This window comes from Hippocampus bargibanti, linkage group LG02 (genome assembly GCF_051943395.1).
Source record: "Hippocampus bargibanti isolate YZ-2025 linkage group LG02, ASM5194339v1, whole genome shotgun sequence".
NCBI classification, from domain to species: Eukaryota; Metazoa; Chordata; class Actinopteri; order Syngnathiformes; family Syngnathidae; genus Hippocampus; species Hippocampus bargibanti.
In genome coordinates, this window is record NC_142735.1 from 93,417 (window position 1) to 118,043 (window position 24,627).

Here is a 24,627-nt window from a genome sequence, read left to right on the forward strand (position 1 = left end):
CTGATTATCAGACCAGAGTAACCACAGGGAAAGTGAAAGTTAGCATCCATTAACTCTGTGCACATATAAAGCCATATAAATAAAAATATTTGATATTGTGTATTTGTGTATTTACATTAGTAATTCGTTTTCACATAATTTTACATGATTTTCGGTAGTTAATTTAATTTAAGCAACAAAAAAAACTGAGGAGCCACTTGGGAGCCAAAAGAGCCGGATCTCTTGAGTGAGCCGAGTCAAAAGAACCCACTCTCTGAAAAGAGACGGAATTCCCATCACTAGGAGGGAGGTGGTGGTGTGCGGGAGTGGCGTGTCCACCAGTTACGTAAAATAATCACGTGACACCAGTCAGCCGTTCTCATTGGGTAAGAGCGTAATAAAAAAATGGTTACAAAACAATTGGCCATGTAACACTTCCAGAACGGGAGCGGCTGTAGGGCAGCAGCCGCTTTAACCTGCATTCTCGAACTCACTGAATGACACATAAACAAAAGGCCCTTTCTTTGATAACCCATTTGTAATACATATGTAATGTATTGATTTGTTCATTTGAGTCATAACCGTCCCGACGCCGATTTCTCAGAATCAGAATCAGAATCAGAATACCTTTATTCGTCCCGCAATGGGGAAATTTGCAGTGTTTCTGTGAATAATAATAATTTCATTTCATTTCAAAGCGCCTTTCAAAACTCTCAAGGTCACTTTACAGTCACAGGATCAGTTTTTCTGCGGATCAGCAGCGGCAACCACATTTGCCAGCGTTAACTCAACCCGGAATAACTCAAATAGATAGAAAGCTAGCAAGCTAATAGGTAACTAATAGATACCTAGCTAGTTAGTTACATAGCTAATAGATAGCAATTAAATAGATAGCTAGGTAGCCAGCTAGCTAGTTAGATAGCGAATAGATAGCAAACTAGGTAGCCAGCTAGCTAGTTTGATAGCGAATAGATAGAGAGTTAATTGCTCAAAGTTGTTTAAACGTCTGCTGGATTTGGTGCGCATGGATTGGTAGCGCCTGCCTGAAGGGATTCGCTGGAAAAGGTGGTGGGCAGGGTGCGGAGGGTCATTCTAATATTTTTTCCTTTGTTAGAGAATGCATATATTAACTGAATAACCAGCTATAACAAACTAGGACGGCATATATTTATAAATCTTTCAATTGAGGTCAGTTGGAAGCAGTGGTGGGCCGTCAAGGGCATGCAAGGCCTTTTCTGCTGGCCTAAAAATATCTGAATCACAAACTAACATGAATTATATTTTATCCATGATTTTTTTTTAATAATTCCAAATTGTCTTTCAGCTTCCTTTCATTGCATTGTTGAAGCGTGACTCCATGATTAATAATAATAATAATAATAATAATAATAATAATAACCACAACAATAATAACAATAATAATAATAATAACAACAAATGATAAAATGCACTATAACTTGAATCCACAGTTTGATAATTGCGTTTTCATGCAAATTATTTTTATTCTACTTAATTATCAGCATCACTTGATGCAAATCAGCTCGATTTGCTGCCGTTTCACAATGAATCTGTTTTGTAATCAGGAAGCCGCCGTTGGATGTGATGATGTTTTTTCATGATCCGTGCCCGTAGTAACGAATCGCATAATATAGGTCGGCTAGTCTAGCCTGTGAACTCAATCCTTTTCATCGACATTAAGGCTGATGGACATCCAGCAGATACACACGGACCTCCTCTGACAAACTATTCCTGACACAAATAAAATGAAAACACAAATGATTTGTTTAATCCAGGAGCACAGATGGAAATATAAAGGGAATTTGATAACATAAATTCCCGGTAATATTGTATGATGAAATATAGAATTTTTGTGATATATAAAATGTAGTTTAATTGGTAAAAAGTCATGTTAAGAGTGACACGCAAAAAAAACCACGCAACCAGCCCATGTCATAATGTAATCCTCCGATGTGATTATGACTATCTGTTGGCTATTTATTAGCTATCTCCTAGCTGGCTAGCAAGATTTTTATCTATTTCCGGGTAGAGTGAATGCTGGCGCGTGTGGCTGCCGCTGCTCACCCACAAGAAAAACTGATCAAGTGACTGTAAAGTGACCTTGAGAGTTTTGAAAGGTGCTCATAAATGAAATTTATTATTATTATTATTATTATTATGACAAGACCTTCATCACCATCATATGATTCAATCAAACCATCAAGTGAAGGTTGCATTTGTTTTCATATTACATTGTTTATGTGTATCTAATGATGCAGTAGCGGGTCGTGCATGTCACACCTAGGCCTTCAGTAATGCTATGTCTGAATTACTCCACAGCTGCGAGTGTGGTGTGATTTACTACACGTCCACTAGATGGTGCTGTTGGCCAGGAAATACCGTGTGACTTGAAGAAATACTGTCATTAAATTGTTTGAATGTTTACTAGGAGTGCATGGAATCATGATAACATCATAAAATTGCAATATTATTTGCTAATTTTGCTAACTTCGGAACTGTCCTCGTGACTTGCCAATCGTAATTTGTGAAAACTCTGACGTTGCCAGCGCCTCCGAGCAAGCCTTAGGTTGCCAACTCGAACTCTGATTGGTTAAAGCAACAGCTTCATCGCCATTGATTTTTATCCTCTAGGGCCTGCAGAACTGATTGTGAAGGCGTCCAGGTAGGTTTCTGACCCCGGTAACAAATAATGGCTGAAATGTACTATCTGGCTGCCTATCTAGCTAGCTATTTATTAGCTATAAAGCTAGCTGGCTATCTATTAGCTAGCTTTCTATCTATTTGAGTTACTTTCGGGTTGAGTAAACGCTGGCACGTGTAGCTGCCGCTGCTCACCCACAGAAAAACTGTTCATGTGACTGTAAAGTTACCTTGAGAGTTTTGAAAGGTGCTTATAAATGAAATTATTATTATTAAATGTTATTGGTGAAATGCTTAAATACAAAAACACACATCTGGAAGCAGCACAACGGGAAAGAAATGAAAGGAAGCTGAAAGACAATTTGGAATTATTTAATAAGAATTCATGGACAAAATATAATTCACATTATTCTGTGATTCCGATATTTTTAGGCCAACAGAGAAGGCCTTGCAGGCCCTGACGGCCCACTACTGTAATGATGTGTTTGTGGTTGGTGTATCGAACAAAGAGGTAAAAAGCAAGTCAGAAAAAGGAAATGAAGTTTGTTAACACTCTTGATGGCTGTCTTCAGTTTTGGAACATTGATCAGTCTTGGATCCGAAGAATACTCCTCTTCTCCAGATCATTCATCTCTTTGAGGATCAGAGCAACATTGTAGCGTAGCTCCTGGAATTTAGCGGGTGGCACCTGCACAGGAATGCAAGAACATTTGATTGGATTGGATTAGCATTTATTAGTCTCACAGTGGAGAAATTTACATTTCACAGCAGCAAAGTGATACATGGAAGAGGAAAGGAAAGGAAGAAATAGAAAAACCCAAAACAGTGATACCTCAGTTTACGAACCCCTCGGCTTACGAACGTTACATTTATGAATATTTTACCTTGGCATACGAACTATTTTTCGGGATACACACGAAGCGCCACAATGAGTAATGTGTCGTTCGCGCACGACCCCGTTCACCTAACAAGAAAATGGCAGCCGACTCATTTTTGTCCTCTATTCCCCGCCCCAGTCTTCGGTTAAAGCCACATAATAGGTCAAGAATGCAGCAGTAAGGGGAGGGGGGTTACAGACAGACAGAAAAAAACAAAATGGCAGCCAACTTTTTTGTTGTCCTCTATTCCCCGCCTCCGGTCTTCGGTCAAAGCCACGTGATTGGTCAAGACCGCAGCAGTGGGGGAGGGGGGGATAAACATTAAAGAGGCATGCAGACGACAGAGAGTGAGAAAATGGATAGAAAACAGTGAAATTTGGACTTGTTTCAACTTTGATAGGGTAGACTGCAAGGTTAAAATTCCCATCAATCAGGCTCCACAAACAACCCGCACAAGCCATCTGTACACTTGATGCAAAAAGCTATCAACCCAGCTAAACAAAACACAATTGATGAGGAACTAGGTAAAATTATAGCAGAGAAAGCACCTACAAGGGATCATTCCTCAAGATGGTGAAAGAAGAAGGTTACGTTCCTCATCAAGTGTTTAATGCTGATGAAACCGGCCACTCCGGTCCATCAAAGACCACCACAAAGGTAAATAAAACGACTTTATTATACAGTACAGTTTAATTTCTTTAATTATAATACCCTAGCACAGGGGTGTCAAAGTCGTTTTTTGCCGCGGGCCACATTGTAGTTATGGTTTCCTCTCGAGGGCCGTTATGAATTTGGGGAACCCATTAGAATGTTTAAATCCCTTCAAATATTACATATAGAGCACACAGCAAATTAATGAATAACTCATTTTCAAATCTGAAGTCAAGAATAATGACTTTTATTGTGGTTGACATCCAAAAATATGACATTTTGGCTCAGATTTTAGCAATCGTCATGGAATTTAACAAGTTTGATTTGCTTTCGCGGGCCGAAAAAAATGATGTGGCGGGCCGGATTTGGCCCCCGGGCCTTGACTTTGACACCAGTGCCCTAGCACATTTATTATACATAAAATGAGGTATATTTGGTGTAGTTTTAAGGCTTTTAGAAAGTAAAAAATGATGTTTTATGGGGACCTGGGAACGGATTATTCTCATTTTAATGGTTTCCTATGGGAAATGATCCTATCCAAGTACAAGTACCTCAAATTGGTGAAAACTTCCATCCGACAGTTTCAGGTGCATCAGGACAGAAGGTTGTAGTGCTCTCGCTAATGAGCTGAGGAGACAGAGACGTCAATTTTACTATCCAAGATCCAAAGCAGAAATACAGTAAAGTCTCGTTATATCGATATTCAAGGGAGTCGGAAAAAATATCGATATAACCGGGACTATCGATATATCCGACCCTGTTTGCATGTCATTTTCTCCGTGCGTGCATAGAAATAGTATCGATATAACCGGGACTATCGATATATCCGATATCGATATAACCAGACTTTACTGTATGTGTAAACTATTTAACCTCCTTTCCGGTCTTACCTTGTAGAAATGGCGACATCCACTCTCCATTTAAATTCGGCGATTGTCGGCAGATGGGGATCCCTCCGAGAAGCCTCTGCTTCCAGATTTGTACGGCTAAAGTTGTTCAAGCGAATGGGATTAAGAAAAAAAACATGTATATTATGTTGACATATTAACTCATTCACTGCCATTCCAGAATGTATTCGGAAATTGAAAATGTGACGTAGAGCGCCATTCCCGAATTTGTTCGGGTTTTAGTTTTTTTTCCTTGGGTGCCGATAAAGCGCTGGGCGCTTTCCCTTCCACGAGGGGGTAGCATTCCCTTTTTTTCCATGTTTGCGCTGTGTTCCAGTTTCAGCTGTTGTTAAAGCGCTATACAGTGATACCTCGGCTTCGGAAAGCTTTAACAAACTTTTCACCTCACGAACATTAGCATATAGTCTTGGCTCACAAACTAGTTTTCGGGGGACAAACCAAACCACACAGCGCCATAGTGGCTGACGGACTAGTTTTCGGCGGATGAACATCAAACCACACGGCCGAACAGCGACACGGTGGCTAGCGGACTAGTTTTCCACACCCATTGTCTTTGAGTGCGGACCTGGTTTGTTATCAAGTGGAGTACTTTTACCATTATGGGATCGAAAAAGACCCCACCACAGGCTAGTGTTAAGCCGAAGAGGACACAAAAGAAAAATACAGTCGAGAGGAATACGTCTGGAACACTTGATGATGAACGTAACCTTCTTCTTTCACCATCTTGAGGAATGATCCCTTGTAGGTGCTTTCTCTGCGATAATTTTACCTAGTTCCTCATCAATTGTGTTCTGTTTAGCTGGGTTGATAGCTTTTTGCAACAAGTGTACAGATGGAGCCTGATGGATGGGATATTTTAACCTTGCAGTCTACGCTCTGCCTTTGAACTATCAAAGTTGAAACTCTCTCACTGTCGTCTGCCTGTCTCTTTAATGTTTAAAACCCCCCCCTCCCTCACTGCTGCGTTCTTGACCAATCACGTGGCTTTAACCGAAGACTGGAGGCGGGGAATAGAGGACGAAAACAGTCTGCTGCCATTTTGTTGTTAGAAGAACGGGCTCGTTCACGAACGACATCACTCATTGAGGCAGCTCCGTGTACGGAAAAAGTTTGTATGCCAAGGTCATTTTTTCATCAATGTAACGTTCGTGAACCAAAAAGTTCGTAAGTGGTTCGTAAACCGAGGTATCACTGTATGTTCAGTCTGCATTAGTCGGCTGATGACATATTACACTTTACTAAGGAACAAACCATAACTTCTCAGCAGTTGCTCCAACATCAGCAATACCACAAATCTATATTTGTATAATTCTTGAATTCTCACCGATTTCCAAAAACCACACTGCAGAAATCTGTGATAAAGTCTTCCGGTATCCTGGTGTCAAGACAATAAAGTTACAAGTATTAAGCAAAGTTAAAGCAATACATCCACATGGTGTAATCAAGTCTTGATACTCACCTTAGTTCTCGAAGATCTTCTTTAAAGGCCTATAAAGGGACATAAGTCTTATCAGACAGTTGTTTTTATAATTAAAACGCAACTTTGAATAGAATACATTCATATTTTAACAAAAACTGTTGTGTGTTGCACCAAGACTACTATTTGATACTAGTTGACACAAATTCCCAGCAGACAAATCAGCCCATTTCCAACAGAGCTTGGGCGCCATCTTGTGCATTTTATGGGATGCTCCATTGGAGTCCTGACGACTCGAATTGATACGGGAGGACTTCTTTAATTCTTTAATCTTCAGAACTATTTGAATCATATTCATAACTGGATGAGTCACAAGAAAGCATCTTCTCCGAATCTGAAGCCATTGTTTTGATTCTGGAGCAAGGCAAAGACGTCCTGACGTGACGTCACGAACAAGGGGGCGGGACCTTCTGAAACTGGCCATTTCCGGTTTCATTTTGAAGTCGTTTTGGGACACTTTGAGTCATTTTTATTGGTGTTTTTCTTTTGACTAAAAATATCAGCCTGCGTGTTTTGGGTATTTTAGATGCTATAAAACATTTTTCTGATGTCAGTTAGGAAACAAAAACAAAATGGTGTCGGTTGTCCTTTAAAGGTGTAATCCATCACATTTTGAATCAGATGTATAACCCGTAATATTAAATAAGAAAAAAAAAAACAGGCTCACCTCCTGTTTAAGTAATGACTGTGGTATCCGAACAGCCTCGGACAACAATCTGTACATTCCAGCGACAATGTGACTTAGCTTCTCTTGCGGAAAGACGCTGTTCTCTGCTATTGACTTCATCGTGTCTCTGCAGTCTTTCCCCTCTAGGGCATTCACCACAACTAATAAAAATACAAAATGCACAATCAAAACACCGAATTTGCATGCATATAAATCAACATTGTATTTAAAGCGATAATGTATTTCCGAGTGAAGTATAAGCCAATGACTATCATCGAGTAAAGTACCTTTGAGTAATTTTCTAAATATCTCTTGATCCACATCCTTTAGGTTTTTTGACATCGACTCGATTTCAGCTGGTATTCTTCCACCCAGAAAGCTGGTATCCTTTTCTTGGGTCAAAGACATTCTTAAATACTCGCTTCAATGTTGTACTTAAATATCTAAAGTGGAGTATCAGGCAAGTCAGTCATATTTTTATTTTAAGTGACAACTTCCGCCTTGCGTCACGTGATATCGTGTTAGCAACAGTAAATCTCGCGATACATCTGTATAGGCCGTACAGATGACGGCTATAGAAACGTTTTCGTCGATAAATCTCGCGATGTTGTCATTTCTCGCGTTGGCGATGGAACTCGTCGATGTGTCGGATTTGCAAATGGAGGTCGCCGAACAGAAAAAGCTTAGACGTTGAACGACAATAGGTTGGTGTTTTCTGTCAGATTATTTCCTTACAATGGTTTAATGTGTATTTTATATCTTTAGATATAATTGTAAGTTTTCAAAAATCACTTTGGTATCATTTGAAGGCTTTTGTCAGCGCCCCGTTGTATTTAGCGATAGCCGTAAGCTAACGATTATGGCTAGCGCTGCGTACAAACAACGCGCTAACATTTACTTATTAAAAGCTAAAACGTATTGAAAATTTCACTTTTGACAATATTGTTAAGCGGTTATACTATATTTACCAAACGGCGGTAGATTGGTTTAATGGATCTTTAAACCGTGACGTTATAACAGCATTTTAAATACATATAATGCATAAGCGCTTCTGTAAAACAGTTGCTTAGCAGTTAATGTCCGAAAGGTCATGATGAGGAAATTTCCCAGTTGATATTATAATTATCATTAAATAGGATGAATATTGGAATAAAACTTAGTTCATGCAACATATTTGGTGATATTTATTGACTTGATGAATATTTTTTTTTCGTCAGGTACGTTTACACCATGTCAGATTCTCTTTATGAAAAGTTTCTGGCCCCAGAGGAGTATGAGAAGTTTCTGGCCCCTGAGGAGCCGTTCCCTCTTCTATCCCAGAGAGCCAACCTCAGCGATGTGGGGACCTTGGACGTCAGTGATTTTAGCTGTCAGCTCTCCTCCTGTCATAGGACTGACCCCTTACGCCGCTTCCATGGCAACAGGCAAGTACAATATTGACAAGGAAAACAGATGTGAAGATGTAGAAGTTTTTATGTCCATGAGGAGCCCAGTTTAACATTTGCAAAGAGTCAATTCAATTTCGCTGTGTGAGCATCTACCCCAACATAAATCTGTATTTATTATTTATTTAAAATATAATGACAACAAAGTTGTTGTGGAGCACTTAAAAATTCAGGTACAGTGATACCTCGGTTTACGAACCCCTTGGCTTGTGAAGTTTTTGGTTTACGAACGTTACATTCATGAACCTTTTACCTTGGCATACTATTTTTCGGGATACACACGGCACTGCCACAATGAGTGATGTGTGTCGTTTTTTTTTTAAACATTAAAGAGACAGGCAGACGACCGAGAGAGAGTGAGAAAACACACACACACACACGAAAAGGAGACGACAGAGCTTGAAACAAAAAACAAAAGTGAAAAAAAACCCAAAAGTGAAATGGTGAGAAAATGGATAGAAAACAGTGAAATTTGGACTTGTTTCAACTTTGATAGTTCAAAAGCAGAGTATAGACTGGAAGGTTAAAATATCCCATCAATCAGGCTCCACAAATAACCCGCACAAGTCATCTGTACACTTGATGCAAAAAGCTATCAATCCAGCTAAACAGAACACAATTGATGAGGAACTAGATAAAATTATAGCAGAGAAATCACCCATTCCTCAAGATGGTGAAAGAATAATAATAATAATAATAATAATAATAATACATTTAATTTACAAGCGCCTTTCTGAACACTCAAGGACACTTTACAACAAAGACAGCACACAAACAGTAAAATCATGCATAAAACAATAAATGATAAAACAGCATAATAAATTAGACCATGTAAGCAAGTTTAAACAGGTGGGTTTTCAGGTGAGATTTGAAAGTAGGAAGGGAGTCAATGTTGCGGATGTTGGGTGGAAGTGAGTTCCAGAGTTTAGGAGCGGAGCGGCTGAAAGCTCTGCACCCCATCGTTGTGAGACGGGCAGAGGGCGTGTAGAGGTGGAGGGAGGAAGAGGATCTGAGGGCCCGAGAAGGAATGGAGATTTGAATTAGGTCAGACAGATAGGGGGGGGCAAGGTTATGGATGGCTTTGAATGTAAACAGAAGTATCTTGAATTCAATACGGAGTTGAACAGGGAGCCAGTGGAGCTGTTGGAGGACAGGGGTGATGTGGTGAAATGAGGGGGTTTTTATGATGATCCGGCCTGAGGAATTTTGGACTAGTTGGAGTTTATGGAGACATTTTTGATTGACCCCCGAAGAAGGTTATGTTCCTCATCAAGTGTTTAATGCTGATGAAAGCTGCCACTCCATTCCATCAAGCCATCAACGACCATCACAAAGGTCAATAAAACAACTTTATTAAACAGTACGGTTTATTTCTTTCATTATAATACCATAGCACATTTATTATACATACAATAAGGTCTATTTTGTGTAGTTTTAAGGCTTATAAAATTAGAAAGTAGGAAATTATGTTTTATGGGGACATGGGAACGGATTATTCTCATTTTAATAGTTTGCTATGGGAAATTAATTTTTGGGATACACACTTTTCGCCTTACACACTGTCTGGGACCCAATTAAGTTAGTAGCCAAGGTATCACCGTAGTAAGAACGGATCTCCATAGCTCGACGATCCTCTGTGTTCCCATTTGAAGTCTTGTAAATGTATTATATTCTTTTTTTTATTCTCACCACTTCACTTTTGCAGACTTGCCACTTGAACTGATACGTTGACTTGTTAATCTCCAGGTGGAACCTCACTTCCTGTGGCACAAGCGTGGCCAGCTCGGAATGCAGCGAGGAGCTCTTCTCTTCCGTATCTGTGGGTGACCAGGATGATTGCTATTCCCTGCTGGACGACCAAGAGCTGACCTCCTTGGATTTATTTCCCGAGGGCAGTGTTTGCAGTGACGTCTCCTCTTCCATCAGCACCTACTGGGACTGGTCGGATAGCGAGTTTGAGTGGCAGGTTGGTTTTGTGGCACGAGAGCGTTTTCACAAAATTATCTAAAGGCGTCCGTTTTATCCCGGCACCATTTTTTTGGTTTCCTAGCTGACATAAGAAAAATGTTTTATAGCATCTAAAATACCCAAAACACGTCGGCTGATATTTTTTAGTCAAATGCAAAACACCAATCAAAATGACTTAAAGTGTCGAAAATCTGCAAAAAAATTGAGCTGCGAATTTGGCATTTTCAGAAAGTCCAGCCCCCAGTTGGCGACGTCACGCCAAGATGTCTTGCCTTGCTGGAGATTCAAAACAATGGCTTCAGATTCAGAGAATATGCTTTCTTGTTCCTCATCCAGTTATGAATATGATTCAAATAGTTCTGAAGGGGAAAGCATACACATTTGCAATCGATTAAAAAATGTCCCAAAAATGCCACAAAATGAGTTCGGAACTGGGCAAAGTAGCTATCTTTTGCTTCACTCTTAACTGCTTCATGTCACAAAGAGGGTATAGAAAGTGCTGAAGAATCACTGACTCTGTGTCTTTGTTTTGTCATGTTAGTTTTTTTTTTTGTGTGTTTTTTTTTAAACTTTGTTACTTCCTGGTTGAGTGAACGCTGGCGCGTGTGGCTGCCACTGCTCACCCGCAGAAAAATATCCTGTGACTGTAAAGTGTCCTTGAGTTTTGAAAGGCGCTTATAAATGAAATGTATTATTGCATTATTATTATTATTATTATTAGCGACTGTATCCTGTGACTGTAAAGTGACCTGGAGAGTTTTGAAAGGTGCTTATAATTGAAATGTATTATTATTATTACTGTATCCATTAGCTAGCTAACTTACTTTCTATCTATTTGAGTTACTTTCGGGTTGAGTAAACGCTGGCACATGTGGCTGCCGCTGCTCACCCACAGAAAAACGTATCCTGTGACTGAAAAGTGACCTTGAGAGTTTTGAAAGGCGCTTATAAATGAAATGTATTATTATTATTATAATTATTGTTATTATTATTATTATTGTTGTTGTTGTTGGAGGTCTGTTTCTAAATGAGTCAGAGGTTAGAATTCTAAGTAAAAGGTCGGAATTCTGAGTTAGAAAGTTGGAATTCTGAGTTAAATAGTTGGACTTCTGAGTTAAAAAGTTGGAATTCTGAGTGAAAAAGTTGGAATTCTGAGTGAAAAAGTTGGACTTCTGAGTGAAAAAGTTGGAATTCTGAGTGAAAAAGTTGGAATTCTGAGTGAAAAAGTCGCAATTCTGAGTTAGAAGCGTGTGCGTCACTTCTGGGATTAGTGAACGCTGGCGTGTCTGGCTGCCGCTGCTCACCCGCAGAAAAACATAGTTGTTCTTATCCTGTGACTGTAAAGTGTCCTTGGGAGTTTTGAAAGGCGCTTATAAATGGAATGTGTTATTATTATTATTATTATAAACTCCTCCCATTCTTTCATCTATCCTCCAGCTTCCAGGAAGTGACATCACCAGCAACAGTGACGTTCTATCTGACATCATCCCAAGCATCCCCAATTCACCTTGTCTGGTTCCCAAAAGGAAACCAAAAGCCCACCCTCACCGTAACCTGGACGAGTTGCCATGGAGCGCGATGACCAATGACGAACAAGTAACGATGACCGAAAACCTGGCAGATTTGTTCACACGTCAGGACGACAGCTGAAAATGGCATACGTGACACCCTGCTTTGTCTTTCAGGTGGAATACATTGAGTACCTGAGTCGTAAGGTCAGCACAGAGATGGGCCTGCGAGAGCAACTGGACATCATTAAGATCATCGACCCCTGCGCTCAAATCTCACCCACGGACAGCGAGTTCATCATCGAGCTCAATTGTCTCACGGATGAGAAACTCAAGCAGGTGGGATAGGCGCCATGTTGCTAATGCACACCAAACCTTGCACAATAAATGAAATGTGTTGTTATTATTATTAATACAGTGATACTTTGGCATACGAACGCTTTAGCTCACAAACGTTTTACCTTACAAACACCTTGGCATACAAACTAGTTTTCGGCAGACAAACCAAACCACACAGCGCCACGGTGGCTGGCGGACTTGTTTTCCACACCCCCTTTGAGTGCAGACGTGGTTTCTTATCGAGTGGAGTACTTGTGCTATTATGGGACCGAAAAAGACCCCACCACAGACTACTGTTAAGCCGAAGAAGACACAAAAGAAAATTGCAGTCGAGCAGAAGAAGGAGATCATGGAAAAACACGAACGAGGTGTGCGTTTGTGTGACTTCGCGTCCCAGTACCAGTATGCTAAGTCAGCCGTTGCTACGTGTGGCTAAGGGTGTTTCTATGTTATCTAAGCAACGGTCTCAGGCAAGAAAATAGGTTGAAAACTTCTGTTGATTTGGATTAATGAAAAGCAGCTAGCAGGGGACAGTGTGAGTGAGGGTATTATTGCCCAGAACTTCACTCGGATATCGTCAAGAGGCAACTACATCAACGACCATCACAAAGATAAATAAAACGACTTTATTATAAAGTACAGTTTTTTTTTTTTAAATTACAATACAATGGCACATTTATTATACATAAAATAAGGTATATTCTGTGTAGTTTTAAGGCTTATTTAGTAGAAAATTATGTTTTATGGGGACCTGGGAACGGATTATTCTCATTTCTAATGGTTTCCTATGGGAAATTAATGTTTGGAATACACACTTTTCGTGTTACACACACTTTCTGGGAACCAATTAAGTTCGTAAGCCCAGGTATCACTGTAAAAAAATCCTTCCATCATGATGAAGACCCTAAAAAATGGGGATGTTAAAACATCGGTGTATCCCCACAGGTACGTAACTACATCAGAGAACACGGGCCGAGGCAGAGGGCCAGCAGCACCAGGGAGGCTTGGAAGAGGAGCAGCCACAGCAGCGCCGGCGGCGTCAGCGTCAGCGGGGCCAGCAGCAGTAACGCCAGCATGGTCAGCTCGGCCAGTTCGTCCACCAGCTCCACCGCCTCCAACTCTGTCGCAGGTACGGTCGTCTACAAAGGATTTCTTGCAATTTGACTGATTGGTTTGGATTAGCCTTTATTAGTCTCGCAGTGGAGAAATTGACATTTCACAGCAAAAAAAAAAAAGTGATGAGAGGAAAGGAAAGGAAGAAGTAGAAAAACAAAATACAGGAGTGGCCAAGTTTAAAAAAAGTCTCTTTCGGGTTCAGTTTTTGCAATCTTGGGTACAAATAGATTTCCCGTATAAAAGTAAAGAAATCAAAACAATCAACAAAGTTAAAAGCTTTTCAATTTAGAGTTATTATTATTATTATTATATGATATATATTCCGTATCAATTCGAGCCATCTGGACTCCAATGTAGCGCCCAGAAAATGCACAAGATGGCGCACAAGCGCCATTGGAAATGGGCTCATTTGTCCGCTGGGAATTTGTGTCAACTTACACCTTCTTTATGCGTGTTAGCTGCAATTCAGAACAATTCACCATGGCGTTATTTATGTAGTTTTCCTTCTAATTTTGCCATCAACACTGTGTTTTCAGTTGAAAAAAAGTACCCAAAATGCATTGTGTGTCGCTTTCTCAGTCAGGGGCGTTCCCTCCGTGACGTCACATCAGGAATCGTCATCAACTCGAAAACAAGACTTCCTGAATATTCAGCGCGAGTCTGAAAACGTAAAATATCGCTATATGCGATGGAATCTTTCTAAAATACGCTCAGTAGAAGTCATTTGAAGTGATTTTACAAATTATGGACACAACTTGTCCGGAGGTGTCGGTTGTCCTTTAAATTATAACCCATTTTGAAATTTGTAACGCTTCGATAGAAACAATTTTTCTTGCTATGTTATCCTCCAGGTGGAACAGCTTCAGCCTGCAGCGGAAGCAGCGTTGCTAACATTAGCCGAGCCCACAGCGATGGCAATCTTTCCAGCGCTGCCGAACGCATCAGAGACTCGAAAGTAAGACTCCTTTTTTTTAATAGCCCAAATATATTTTGCCAAATACACTGATACCTCAGTTTACAAACCCCTTGGCTTACGAACTTTTCGGTTTACGAACGTTAAATTTATGAAAATTTTACCTTGGAATACAAACTATTTTTCGGGATACACACGGAGCTGCCACAATGAGTGATGTGTCGTTCGCAAATGAGCCCGTTCTAAAAGAAAATGGCAGCCGGCTTGTTTTGGTCCTCTATTCCCCGCCCCCAGTTGTCGGTTCAAGCTACGTGATTGGTCAAGAACGCAGCAGTGAGGGGAGGCGGTTTAAACATTAAAGAGACAGGCAGACGACAGAGAGGGAGTGAGCAAATGGATAGGAAACAGTGACATTTGGACTCGTTTCAACTTTGATAGTTCAAAGGCAGAGTGTAGACTGCAAGGTTAAAATTCCTATCAATCAGGCTCCACAAATAACCAGCACAAGCCATCTGTACACTTGATGCAAAAAGCTATCAACCCAGCTAAACAGAACACAATTGATGAGGAACTAGGTAAGGGATACAAGGGATCATTCCTCAAGATGGTGAAAGTAGAAGGCTACGTTCTTCTACGTAAGTGTTTAATGCTGAAGAAACCGGCCAATAAAACCACTTTATTATACAGTACAGTTTATTTCTTTAATTATAATACCATAGCACATTTATCATACATAAAATACGGTATATTTTTTGTAGTTTTAAGGCTTGGAAAATTAGAAAATTATTTTTTATAGGGACCTGGGAAGGGATTATTCTCATTTTAATGGTTTCCTGTGGGAAATTAATTTTTGGGATACACACTTTTCGCCTTACACACTCTGTCTGGGAACCAATTAAGTTCGTAAGCCAAGGTAACGATGTATAATAGCCCAAATATTGTTTTCCTCACCTCCTCGCCTCTTTATAGAAACGTTCCAAGCAACGCAAGCTACAGCAGAAGGCTCTTCGCAAGCGTCAGCTGAAAGAGCAACGCCAGGCCCGCAAGGAGCGTCTGAGCGGCTTGTTTCTCAACGAGGAGGTGTTATCGCTACGGGTAACGGAAGAAAATGACCACGGCGACGATCTGGATATACTCATGTGACACCAGTGAAGGAATCAGTGCTCCCTCTAATGCCTGCTGCCCTTCGCTACTGGTAGAGCTGAGCATGCTTACTTAGTTTAGCATCCCGCAACAACAAGCTAACAAAGATCTTCGAGTAGCTAGCTAGTGTATCTAGTAGCTACTGTCGCTAGTGTAGAGTCGCTAGGAAATATGATCACATTGACAGGGTTTGATGAGTCATTTGAAAATGTGCGGGATATTTGGGCTAATGTGACATTTAAGCATGAAATTAAAATGCACTTTAACCTTGCAGCTAGTATATTACGGTAATTCTTAATGTGTCCCAAATGGTGTAAACATAGTAAAGCCCACGCACCTTCCCTACCACCAAAATATTGCAAAAATATATATTCAATGAAAAAGTTTCTTCATCTGTACTTCTTTGAAGGTGTATGACGTTTCGCTCCTCATCCGAAAACTGTCGTCAGCAAACTAAAATTTTGCTGGTAGCTCAGGCCATATATAAATCCCTCATGGTGGCGGTCCCTGTTCTAAGGTTGGAGCGAGCAGTGGACTACTCCCTGAAGCTGATCTGATTATTGTAATCAGATTATTGATTATTATTGATTTTCGTAATCAGATTATCTTTATTTTTCTAATCAGATTATTGATTATTGTAATCAGATTAGTTTCAGAGTATAGTTTTTGCTTTTTTGAATGTTGCTGTGTCGATTACCATTTTGTGTTTGGGAGCCTTTTACTGAGCAAGTTGCTTGTTCTGCGGCCGCAAAGGGACATAAATCTTCTTGTGCCGGTCCCAAGCCCGGATAAATATAGAGGGTTGTGTCAAGAAGGGCATCCGACGTAAAAGCCTGGCCAAAACAAACATGCGGATCAAACCTCTAAAGATGGAGGACACTGTTTCGCTAAGAAAAGGAAAAGAAGAAGAAGTAATCAGATTAGCTTCAGGGAGTAGTCCACTGCTCCTTCCAACTTTAGAGCAAAGTTATGGCAATTCAACGTCTGTCCTTTAGGGATGGATATATATAGGGCCAGAGTTACCAGAACAACTTTACTTCGCTGACGAAGCTTTTCGCATGAGGAGCGAAACGTCCAACACCTTCAAAGAAGTACAGATGACGGCTGAAGAAACCTTTTCATCGATGGACCGCTCCTTTACGACTGAGAGTTTACACATCCGAAAAATATATACAGGTAACATCCGCGAGTTACGACCGGCGCGAGTTACGACCACCTGTACTTAGGACACTTCTACGGCTGCCACCGCTACGCAAATCTTGACATTGTACAGCAGAGGACAGTTTAGGATAAACTGGCAGAGCTCTGATATGAATCAAAATTGGATGGAATCTACAACTGGCCTGATTGCCCCATTTGCTCTGGGGTATCACCTCATCAGCATAACTAAGCCTATGTGGTTGAAGAGGTCTGTTAGAACGATCCATGGTGGGTTGAGGTTTAATTTGGGTGATACCAGAGCAAATTGGGCAATCAGGCCAGTAAAGACCCCATAATCAGTCAGGACAATAGAAGATAAAATAAAAATAACTAAATTAAGGTGACTGTGCATTTTGGAATCATTTTTGTGAGTTAATACCCATCTAAATTCTGCTACTGTAAATTGAAAAGCTTGGACATTATAGAAGCTAATTTTAGCTGCACTGCGCTAACCCGCTGCTAACCGAGACTTCAGATTGAAAGCGGACTAAGTCGGGGTGATCTGCACTGGTTCCATTCCATCGTCAAGGCTTAGATGGAGCACTGAACCCACTGCATGTTTTTCGCCGGCGCCTCGTATACCGTTCAATAAACTTTAGTAGTTCTCCTTTTCCACTACAGCCGTTAACCAAACATACGTGTGCTGTAAATAAGGGCATATTTACCACTTGTTTTTGCTTATCCCCAGCGGTAAAGGTTACATACAGTGATATCTCGGCTTACGAACGCTTTAGCTAACGAATTTTTCGCCTTACAAACGTTAAATTCGCCAGAATATAATCTTGGCATACAAACAATTTTTCGGGAAACACACGCGGCGCCACAATGAGTGATGTGTCTTTCGCGAACGAGCCGGTTCTTTTAGCTATATGTCTGAAGTCAACGAAGCTGAAAATGGGTTACAGAAACACAAACACACACACGAAAGGGAGATGACAGAGCTTGAAACAAAAAAAAAGTGAAATGGTGAGAAAATGGATAGAAAACAGTGAAATTTGGATTTGTTTCAACTATATTGATAGTTCAACGGCGGAGTGTAGACTGCAAGGTTAAAATATCCCATCAATCAGGCTCCACAAATAACCCGCACAAGCCATCTGTACACTGGATGCAAAAATCTATCAACCCAGCTAAACAGAACACAATTGATGAGGAACAAGGTAAAATTATAGCAGAGAAAGAGAACATACAAACAAAAAAAAGTGAAACGTTGAGAAAATGGATAGAAAACTGATAGTAAAAATTGATAGTTCAAAGGCAGAGTGTAGACTGCAAGGTTAAAATATCCCATCAATCATGCTCCACAAATAACCCGCACAAGCCATCTGTACACTGGATGCAAAAATCTATCAACCCAGCTAAACAGAACACAATTGATGAGGAACAAGGTAAAATTATAGCAGAGAAAGAGAACATACAAGCAAGGGAACCAGCTATTAATGAAGTTTCTAGTGTGTCTGCTTGCATCCATTGCTGTTGCAATATCACAACGTCTAAGATGTACAACCCACATCTCTTTGAGACACTTTATGTCTTTGAGCCATAAACTTCTGTTGATTTTGATTAACGAAAAGCAGCTAGCAGGGGATCATGTGAGTGAGGTTATTATCGCTGACAAAGCACGGCAACTTCACTCGGATATCATCAAGCGGCAACTACATCAATGACCATCACAAAGGTAAATAAAATGACTTTATTATACAGTACGGTTTATTTCTGTAATTATAATAACATAGCACATTTATTATACATAAAATAAGGTCTATTTTGTGTAGTTTTAAGGCTGATTTAGTTGAAACATGTTTTAGCGGGACCTGGGAACGGATTATTCTCATTTTAATGGTTTCCTATGGGAAATTAATGTTTGGAATGCACACTTTTGGCCGTATACACACTTTCTGGGAACCAATTAACTTCGTTAGGCCAAGGTATCACTGTACAGTGTTTTCTCTCTCTCTTTGTGTGTATGACACAAAGTAGTGGCACTATTGAATATTTTTTAAAAATCATATTTAGACTTGTTTTGTATTTGTTTAAACCTGGTTTCCCCCTCCTAATAGCACTCTGAATGTAATTCTGCAACAGTCAGTGAATGAATTAAATGACCGTTTCCTGCAAGTCTTAAAACAGATTAGTTTGCCAATCAAAATACTACGTTTTGATAATTAATTTTGTTCTCTTAACTTCTACTGTGATGCGTTTTACATTTTTTTTTTTTTTTCATTTAACAGCTTTGATATTCGAGCTTTGTCTCTCAAACAACCCCTGCTGTTCTTTTTCTTCATGTTTCAACAATTCTTATGAATTGCAATTATGTATGTATTCTGTGGTGATTTAGATGTCAAATTCTATTTTGGAAAAAAAAAGTACGATAATTTTGAAAAGAAAAAAAGTAACAGTGTAATAGAGTGAAACTGTAAATAACCTTTTGCTGATGATAAGATTAAAATGATGATAAAATGCGTCAACTGTACTGTGCTTGTTTCTATTCACTCACAAATCTCCAAAGAAAAAGTCACCATCTTTTATTGCAATATTGCATATTTATTATTATTATTTAATAACATAATGTGGTTAACGTGAAACATGTATCTTATGCATACCTATCAACCAGCCGTATTCTACGATTTTCTTCACATATTTACATGTGTACGGCATACAAAAAAAGTGTGTATGGTAAACGCAAAAAAATTGTTAAATATAATTTGGAGATATTTTCGATTCCGTAAATATTAGCAGTAATGTTAATTTTAACAAATATCGCTACTCGTCGACCACTGAGAAAACAAGTCCGTGCGAAAAGTCTCGAGAAGAAACAAAAGTTCCGGTCAAGTGGAATTTAATTTTGAAATCGGTTAAATGAAACATTTTGCCGTGGTTTTTTACCGCAATATCATTCATATTTTTTATTATGTAATTCCGGGTTCATTTTTTTTTTGCAGATTTTGTACACTGTTATTTTTATTGGTGACAACAACCCAACGTAAAGTCAACGTAACGGAAGTGACAACAACCCAACGTAATGTCAAGAAAAATACAGCACAGCCATCTGCTGGTCAACTATGGGATAGCAGTTATAAACCAATGTATCAGCAGCATTTACATTATAAACATAGAACGTAAGAACACAATTATTTTTTGCTGAGGACAGACGACTACTACTACTACTAGACTATTACTAGTACTAAATTATTGCTAGAAATATGTTGTAATTTGTTAAAAATATTAATGTTGACATGTGAATTTTTGTTAAGATAATTGCGCAATGAAATCAAGCCGTTAGTAAGGTCACAGTGTCTTGTAGGTTGACATGACATATGTCACAAATTATGAATACACTGAGAAAATCAATTGTACATTTATTTCGATCGTTTTTTAAATATTGTATATTTTGAATATATATATATATATATATACCGGAAACAGGAAGTGTGCGAAATAAGTGACGTGATTGTGTTTGCAACGTAGCGAAGTAATTAGCCGTTTAGCTCAATACAAGTCGGTTCCTTTCTTGGAGCAATTCTTTTATATGAACGATTACTTACTATATATAAGATTTATATATACGATTGCACAGCGCATAGTTTTTTTCATCGTTTGCTCGCTTAGGCCGCATTTTGCATGGACGGTCACGGCCTTTCAATCGACTACTCTGTTCATGAAGCCTGGAACGAGGCGACCAACGTTTACCTGCTGGTTATTCTGGTCAGCTTCGGCCTGCTCGTGTACGCCAGAAAGTGAGCATACTTTGTTATTATACTTCACAATTCGGATCGTTTACATGGTCACCTTAATACTGTACAAAGCGGCATTCCAATACAGTATTTTTTAATGTAATAGGCCTCAGCACACACTGCGACACTTTTGAAGATAAAGCGGATCGGAAAACGAATGAATGAATTTACTGCTGTGTTTGATACATACTTCGGGATTCGTGTTCCTAAAAGACATAATAGTTACTTTACAGTTCGCTATATTCCACCGCCATTGTTTCTGTCCATTTAACCGAGCGCACTCTGTACTCTCAGTCGTATATCATATCATTTTTGTGAAGTATGTAATCGTTTTTTTTTGTGGGATTTTCCAAGTTATGCAGTGTATGATGACGTTTTACACGCGTTCCCTTCATGCTACTTCTTGAAATTTCCAAATACGACGAGAAACGGGGGGAAAATGGATTGAAGTTTACGGTCTTTTTGCTAACACTACTGTTTATAAAGGTGAATAAGTTGTATTTTTATAACTCATAGAAGTGGTAGAATATATATTTTTCTCCATAACTGCCAAGTTTCAAGCAAAAAGAAGCATTAGCATATATATTTCCAAAGCTCGCAATTTTCTTTCCTAGTATTCAGTGACAGCCATTTTGGATTTCTGACGAAAATCTGCCTGCATTCGATCGTTGATATTTGCTAATCTGTCGCTTATATTTCGAATACAGATGATTTAATATAAATTCAACTAAATAATCACTAAATCATTCCAATTAATAACTTCAATAACTAAAATAGTGACCGTGGTCAGATGTTCGGTGTCCAGTCACAGATTTTCATTACCCAAAATACATTTTGTGTCGCTTTCTCGGTCAGGGGCGTTCCGAATGTGACGTCACTTAGGGAATCGTCATCAACTCGAAAAGAAGACTTCATGAATATTCAGCGCGAGTCTTAAAAGGTAAAATATAGCTATATGCGGTGGAATCTTTGTAAAATACGCTCAGTTTGCTATCTAGCTGGTTAGCTGGCTATCTATTAGCTATAGCTAGCTATTAGCTATCTATTATCCAGCTTTCTATCTATTTGAGTTACTTCTGGGTTGGGTGAATGCTGGCGCGTGTGGCTGCCGCTGCTCACCCGCAGAAAAACCGATCCTGTGTCTGTAAAGTGACCTTGAGAGTTTCAGTCTGTGATTCACATATCTTTAGGCCAGCATAGAAGGCCTTGCAGGCTTTGATGGTCTGCTACTGCATATCGTCTCCTGAGAATAAATGAATGAATAAATAAGTAAATAAATGAGTGAGTGAGTGAGTAAATGAGTAAGTAAATAAGTAAGTAAATACATAAGTAACTAAATAAATAAGTGAGTAGATGAGTAAGTAAATAAGTAAATAAATAAGTAAGCAAATAAGTAAGTAAACAAACACACAAAAAACACACAAACAAATAAGTGAATGAGTAAGTGAATAAGTAAATATACAAGTTAGTGAATAAGTAAATAAATAAGTAAGTGCGTGAATAAATAAACAAACCAGGCCAGCAAAGAAGGCCTTGCTGGCTTTGATGGTCCGCCACTGCATATTGTCTCTTGAGAATAAATAAATGAATGAATAAATAAATAAGTAAATAAATGAGTGAGTAAATGAATAAGTAAATAAGTAAGTAAATAAATAAGTAAATACATAAGTAAGTAAATAAATAAGTGAGTAAATGAGTAAGTAAGTAAATAAGTGAGTAAATGAGTAAGTAAATAAATAAGTAAATAAGTAAGTAAACAAACAAACACACAAAAACACAAACAAACAAATAAGTGAATAAGAGTAAGTGAATAAGTAAATATACAAGTTAGTGAATAAGTAAATAAATAAGTGCATGAATAAGTGAGTAAATAAACAAACAAACCAGGCCAGCAAAGAGGCAGGCTTTGATGGTCCGCCACTGCATATCGTCTCTTGAGAATAAATAAATGAATGAATAAATAAATAAGTAAATAAATGAGTGAGTGAGTAAATGAGTAAGTAAATAAATAAATAAGTCAGTAAATAAGTAAATAAATGTCAGTAAATAAATGAGTGAGTGAGTAAATGAGTAAGTAAACAAGTAAATAAATAAGTAAGTAAATAAATAAGTAAATAAGTAAGTAAGTAAATAAATAAGTAAACAAACACAAACAGACTTCATCATTGAATTTCATTGCTGAAAGCTTCTTTTTGTTTTTATTTCCCTGAATGTAGAAATAAACGTAAGATCATGCGTATCTTCACCTTACCTCCCAACGTTGGAAGCAGCCCGGAGCCAAACTTCTACGACAGCCTCCAAAAAGTCCGTCTGAGACAACAATTGGAGATGTATTCGCTAGGTTGGTATGAAGTTTGCTTACAGAGCTAGATTTTCGTTCCTGTTTAGAGAGCTAATGGCGACGGGGGGGGGGGGGGGGGGGGGGGGGGGGGGGGGGGGGGGGGGGGGGGGGGGGGGGGGGGGGGGGGGGGGGGGTTCGAGTTGATGACGATACCTGACGTGACGTCACTGAAGGAACGCCCCTGACCGAGAAAGTGACACACAATGCATTGTGGGTACTTTTTTTCATCTGAAAACTTCGTGTTGATGGCGTAATTAGAAGGAAAAACACATCAATAACGCGATGGTGAATCATTGTGTGTTGCACCAAGACTACTATTTGATACTAGTTGACACAAATTCCCAGCAGACAAATCAGCCCATTTCCAAAGGAGCTTGGGCGCCATCTTGTGCATTTTTCTGGGACACTACATTTCAGTCCTTGACGGCTCCGATTGACTTGGGAGGTTATAAAACGTTTTTCTGATGCCAGTTAGGAAACAAACAAAAAATGGTGCCGGTTGTCCTTTAAACGTCTGCTGGATTTGGTGCGCATAGATCGATAGCGCCTGCCTGAGGGGAGTCGCTGGAAAAGGTGGTGGGCAGGATGCGGAAGGTATAATTTTGCACTGCACTGGTTGAGGATTCTTTTTTTTTTTTTTGTGTGTGTGTGTTGCAGCTCGGAAATATGATCAGCAACAGCATCAAGGCCAGACAGACAGCGTTCAGCTTTCCATGGAGTAAGGAAGGTCTTGTCTGGACAATGGAACAATGAACATTTGAGGAATTTTTGTCCACATGCTTGGGAGTACGTACAGAAGTGAACAGTTATGTAACATAAAACGGATGTTAGATTTGTTGCAAGTAGAATGAAATGTTTTTTTAAGTGCAATAAACACATACTTTATTCAGTGAAAACTTTTATACATCCAGGTCCCTTATTTTGGCAACATACTGGCAAGAGGTAGCACACTTTATATCTAGCGAGCTGCATAAGCGAATACAGTGATACCTCAGCTGATGAACGCTTAAGCTAATGAACTTTGCACCTTACCAACATTAAATTCGCAAGAATATAATCTTGGCATACAAACTACTTTTTGGGAAACACACGGAGAGCCACTATGGCTGGCGGACTAGTTTTTGGCGGAAGAACACTAAACCACGCGGTCGAACAGCGCCACCGTGGCTGCCGGACTACTTTTCCACACCCACCTTCTTTGAGTGCACTCAGTGCAGATGTGGTTTGTTATCGAGTGGAGTACTTTAGTTATCTATCCAGCTATCTATTAGCTAGCTGCCAGGTTACCTGGCTATCTATTAGCTAGCTAGCTAGCTTTTTATTCATTTTAGTTATTCCAGGTTGGCGCGTGTGGCTGCTGCTGCTCACTCACAGAAAAACTTATCGTGGCTCGAATTGATACGGAAAGACTTCTTTAATCGATTGCAAACATTTATGCTTTCCTCTTCAGAACTATTTGAATCATATTCATAACTTGGATGAGTAACAAGAAAGAATCTTCTCCAAATCTGAACTCTCTGAAGCCATTGTTTTGATTCTGGAGCAAGGCAGTTTGTGAAGGAGTATCCTGACGCGATGTCACGAACAAGGGGGCGGGACTTTCTGAATCTCAAGATCATTTTGTGGCAGTTTTGGGACACTTTAAGTAAGTCATTTTTATTGGTGTTTTGTATTTGCCTAAAAATATCAGTTTTGGGTATTT

The 24,627-nt window shown here is 39.4% G+C and overlaps 3 protein-coding genes across 3 annotated transcripts; 2 read left to right on the plus strand and 1 right to left on the minus strand.

Moving 5' to 3' along the window:
• Positions 1-2,993: 2,993 nt before the first annotated feature.
• Positions 2,994-7,714, minus strand: commd5 (COMM domain containing 5). The gene is made up of 7 exons (XM_089016428.1): positions 7,506-7,714; positions 7,219-7,379; positions 6,534-6,562; positions 6,399-6,449; positions 5,057-5,152; positions 4,718-4,793; positions 2,994-3,325 (listed from the first exon to the last, which is right to left on the minus strand). The coding sequence occupies exons 1-7, from the start codon at positions 7,624-7,626 to the stop codon at positions 3,224-3,226; spliced, it is 636 nt and encodes a 211-aa protein (XP_088872554.1). The 5' UTR covers positions 7,627-7,714; the 3' UTR covers positions 2,994-3,223.
• Positions 7,715-7,780: 66 nt separating this feature from the next.
• fam199x (family with sequence similarity 199, X-linked) lies at positions 7,781-19,314 on the plus strand. The gene is made up of 8 exons (XM_089018960.1): positions 7,781-7,922; positions 8,436-8,642; positions 10,410-10,629; positions 12,069-12,227; positions 12,317-12,478; positions 13,424-13,607; positions 14,446-14,549; positions 15,477-19,314. Exons 2-8 carry the CDS (start codon positions 8,449-8,451, stop codon positions 15,648-15,650), a joined length of 1,197 nt encoding a protein of 398 aa, XP_088875086.1. The 5' UTR covers positions 7,781-7,922; positions 8,436-8,448; the 3' UTR covers positions 15,651-19,314.
• Positions 19,315-20,289: 975 nt separating this feature from the next.
• smim19 (small integral membrane protein 19) lies at positions 20,290-23,803 on the plus strand. Its single transcript, XM_089019068.1, has 3 exons — positions 20,290-20,587; positions 22,801-22,925; positions 23,583-23,803. Exons 1-3 carry the CDS (start codon positions 20,472-20,474, stop codon positions 23,645-23,647), a joined length of 306 nt encoding a protein of 101 aa, XP_088875194.1. The 5' UTR covers positions 20,290-20,471; the 3' UTR covers positions 23,648-23,803.
• Positions 23,804-24,627: the final 824 nt, after the last annotated feature.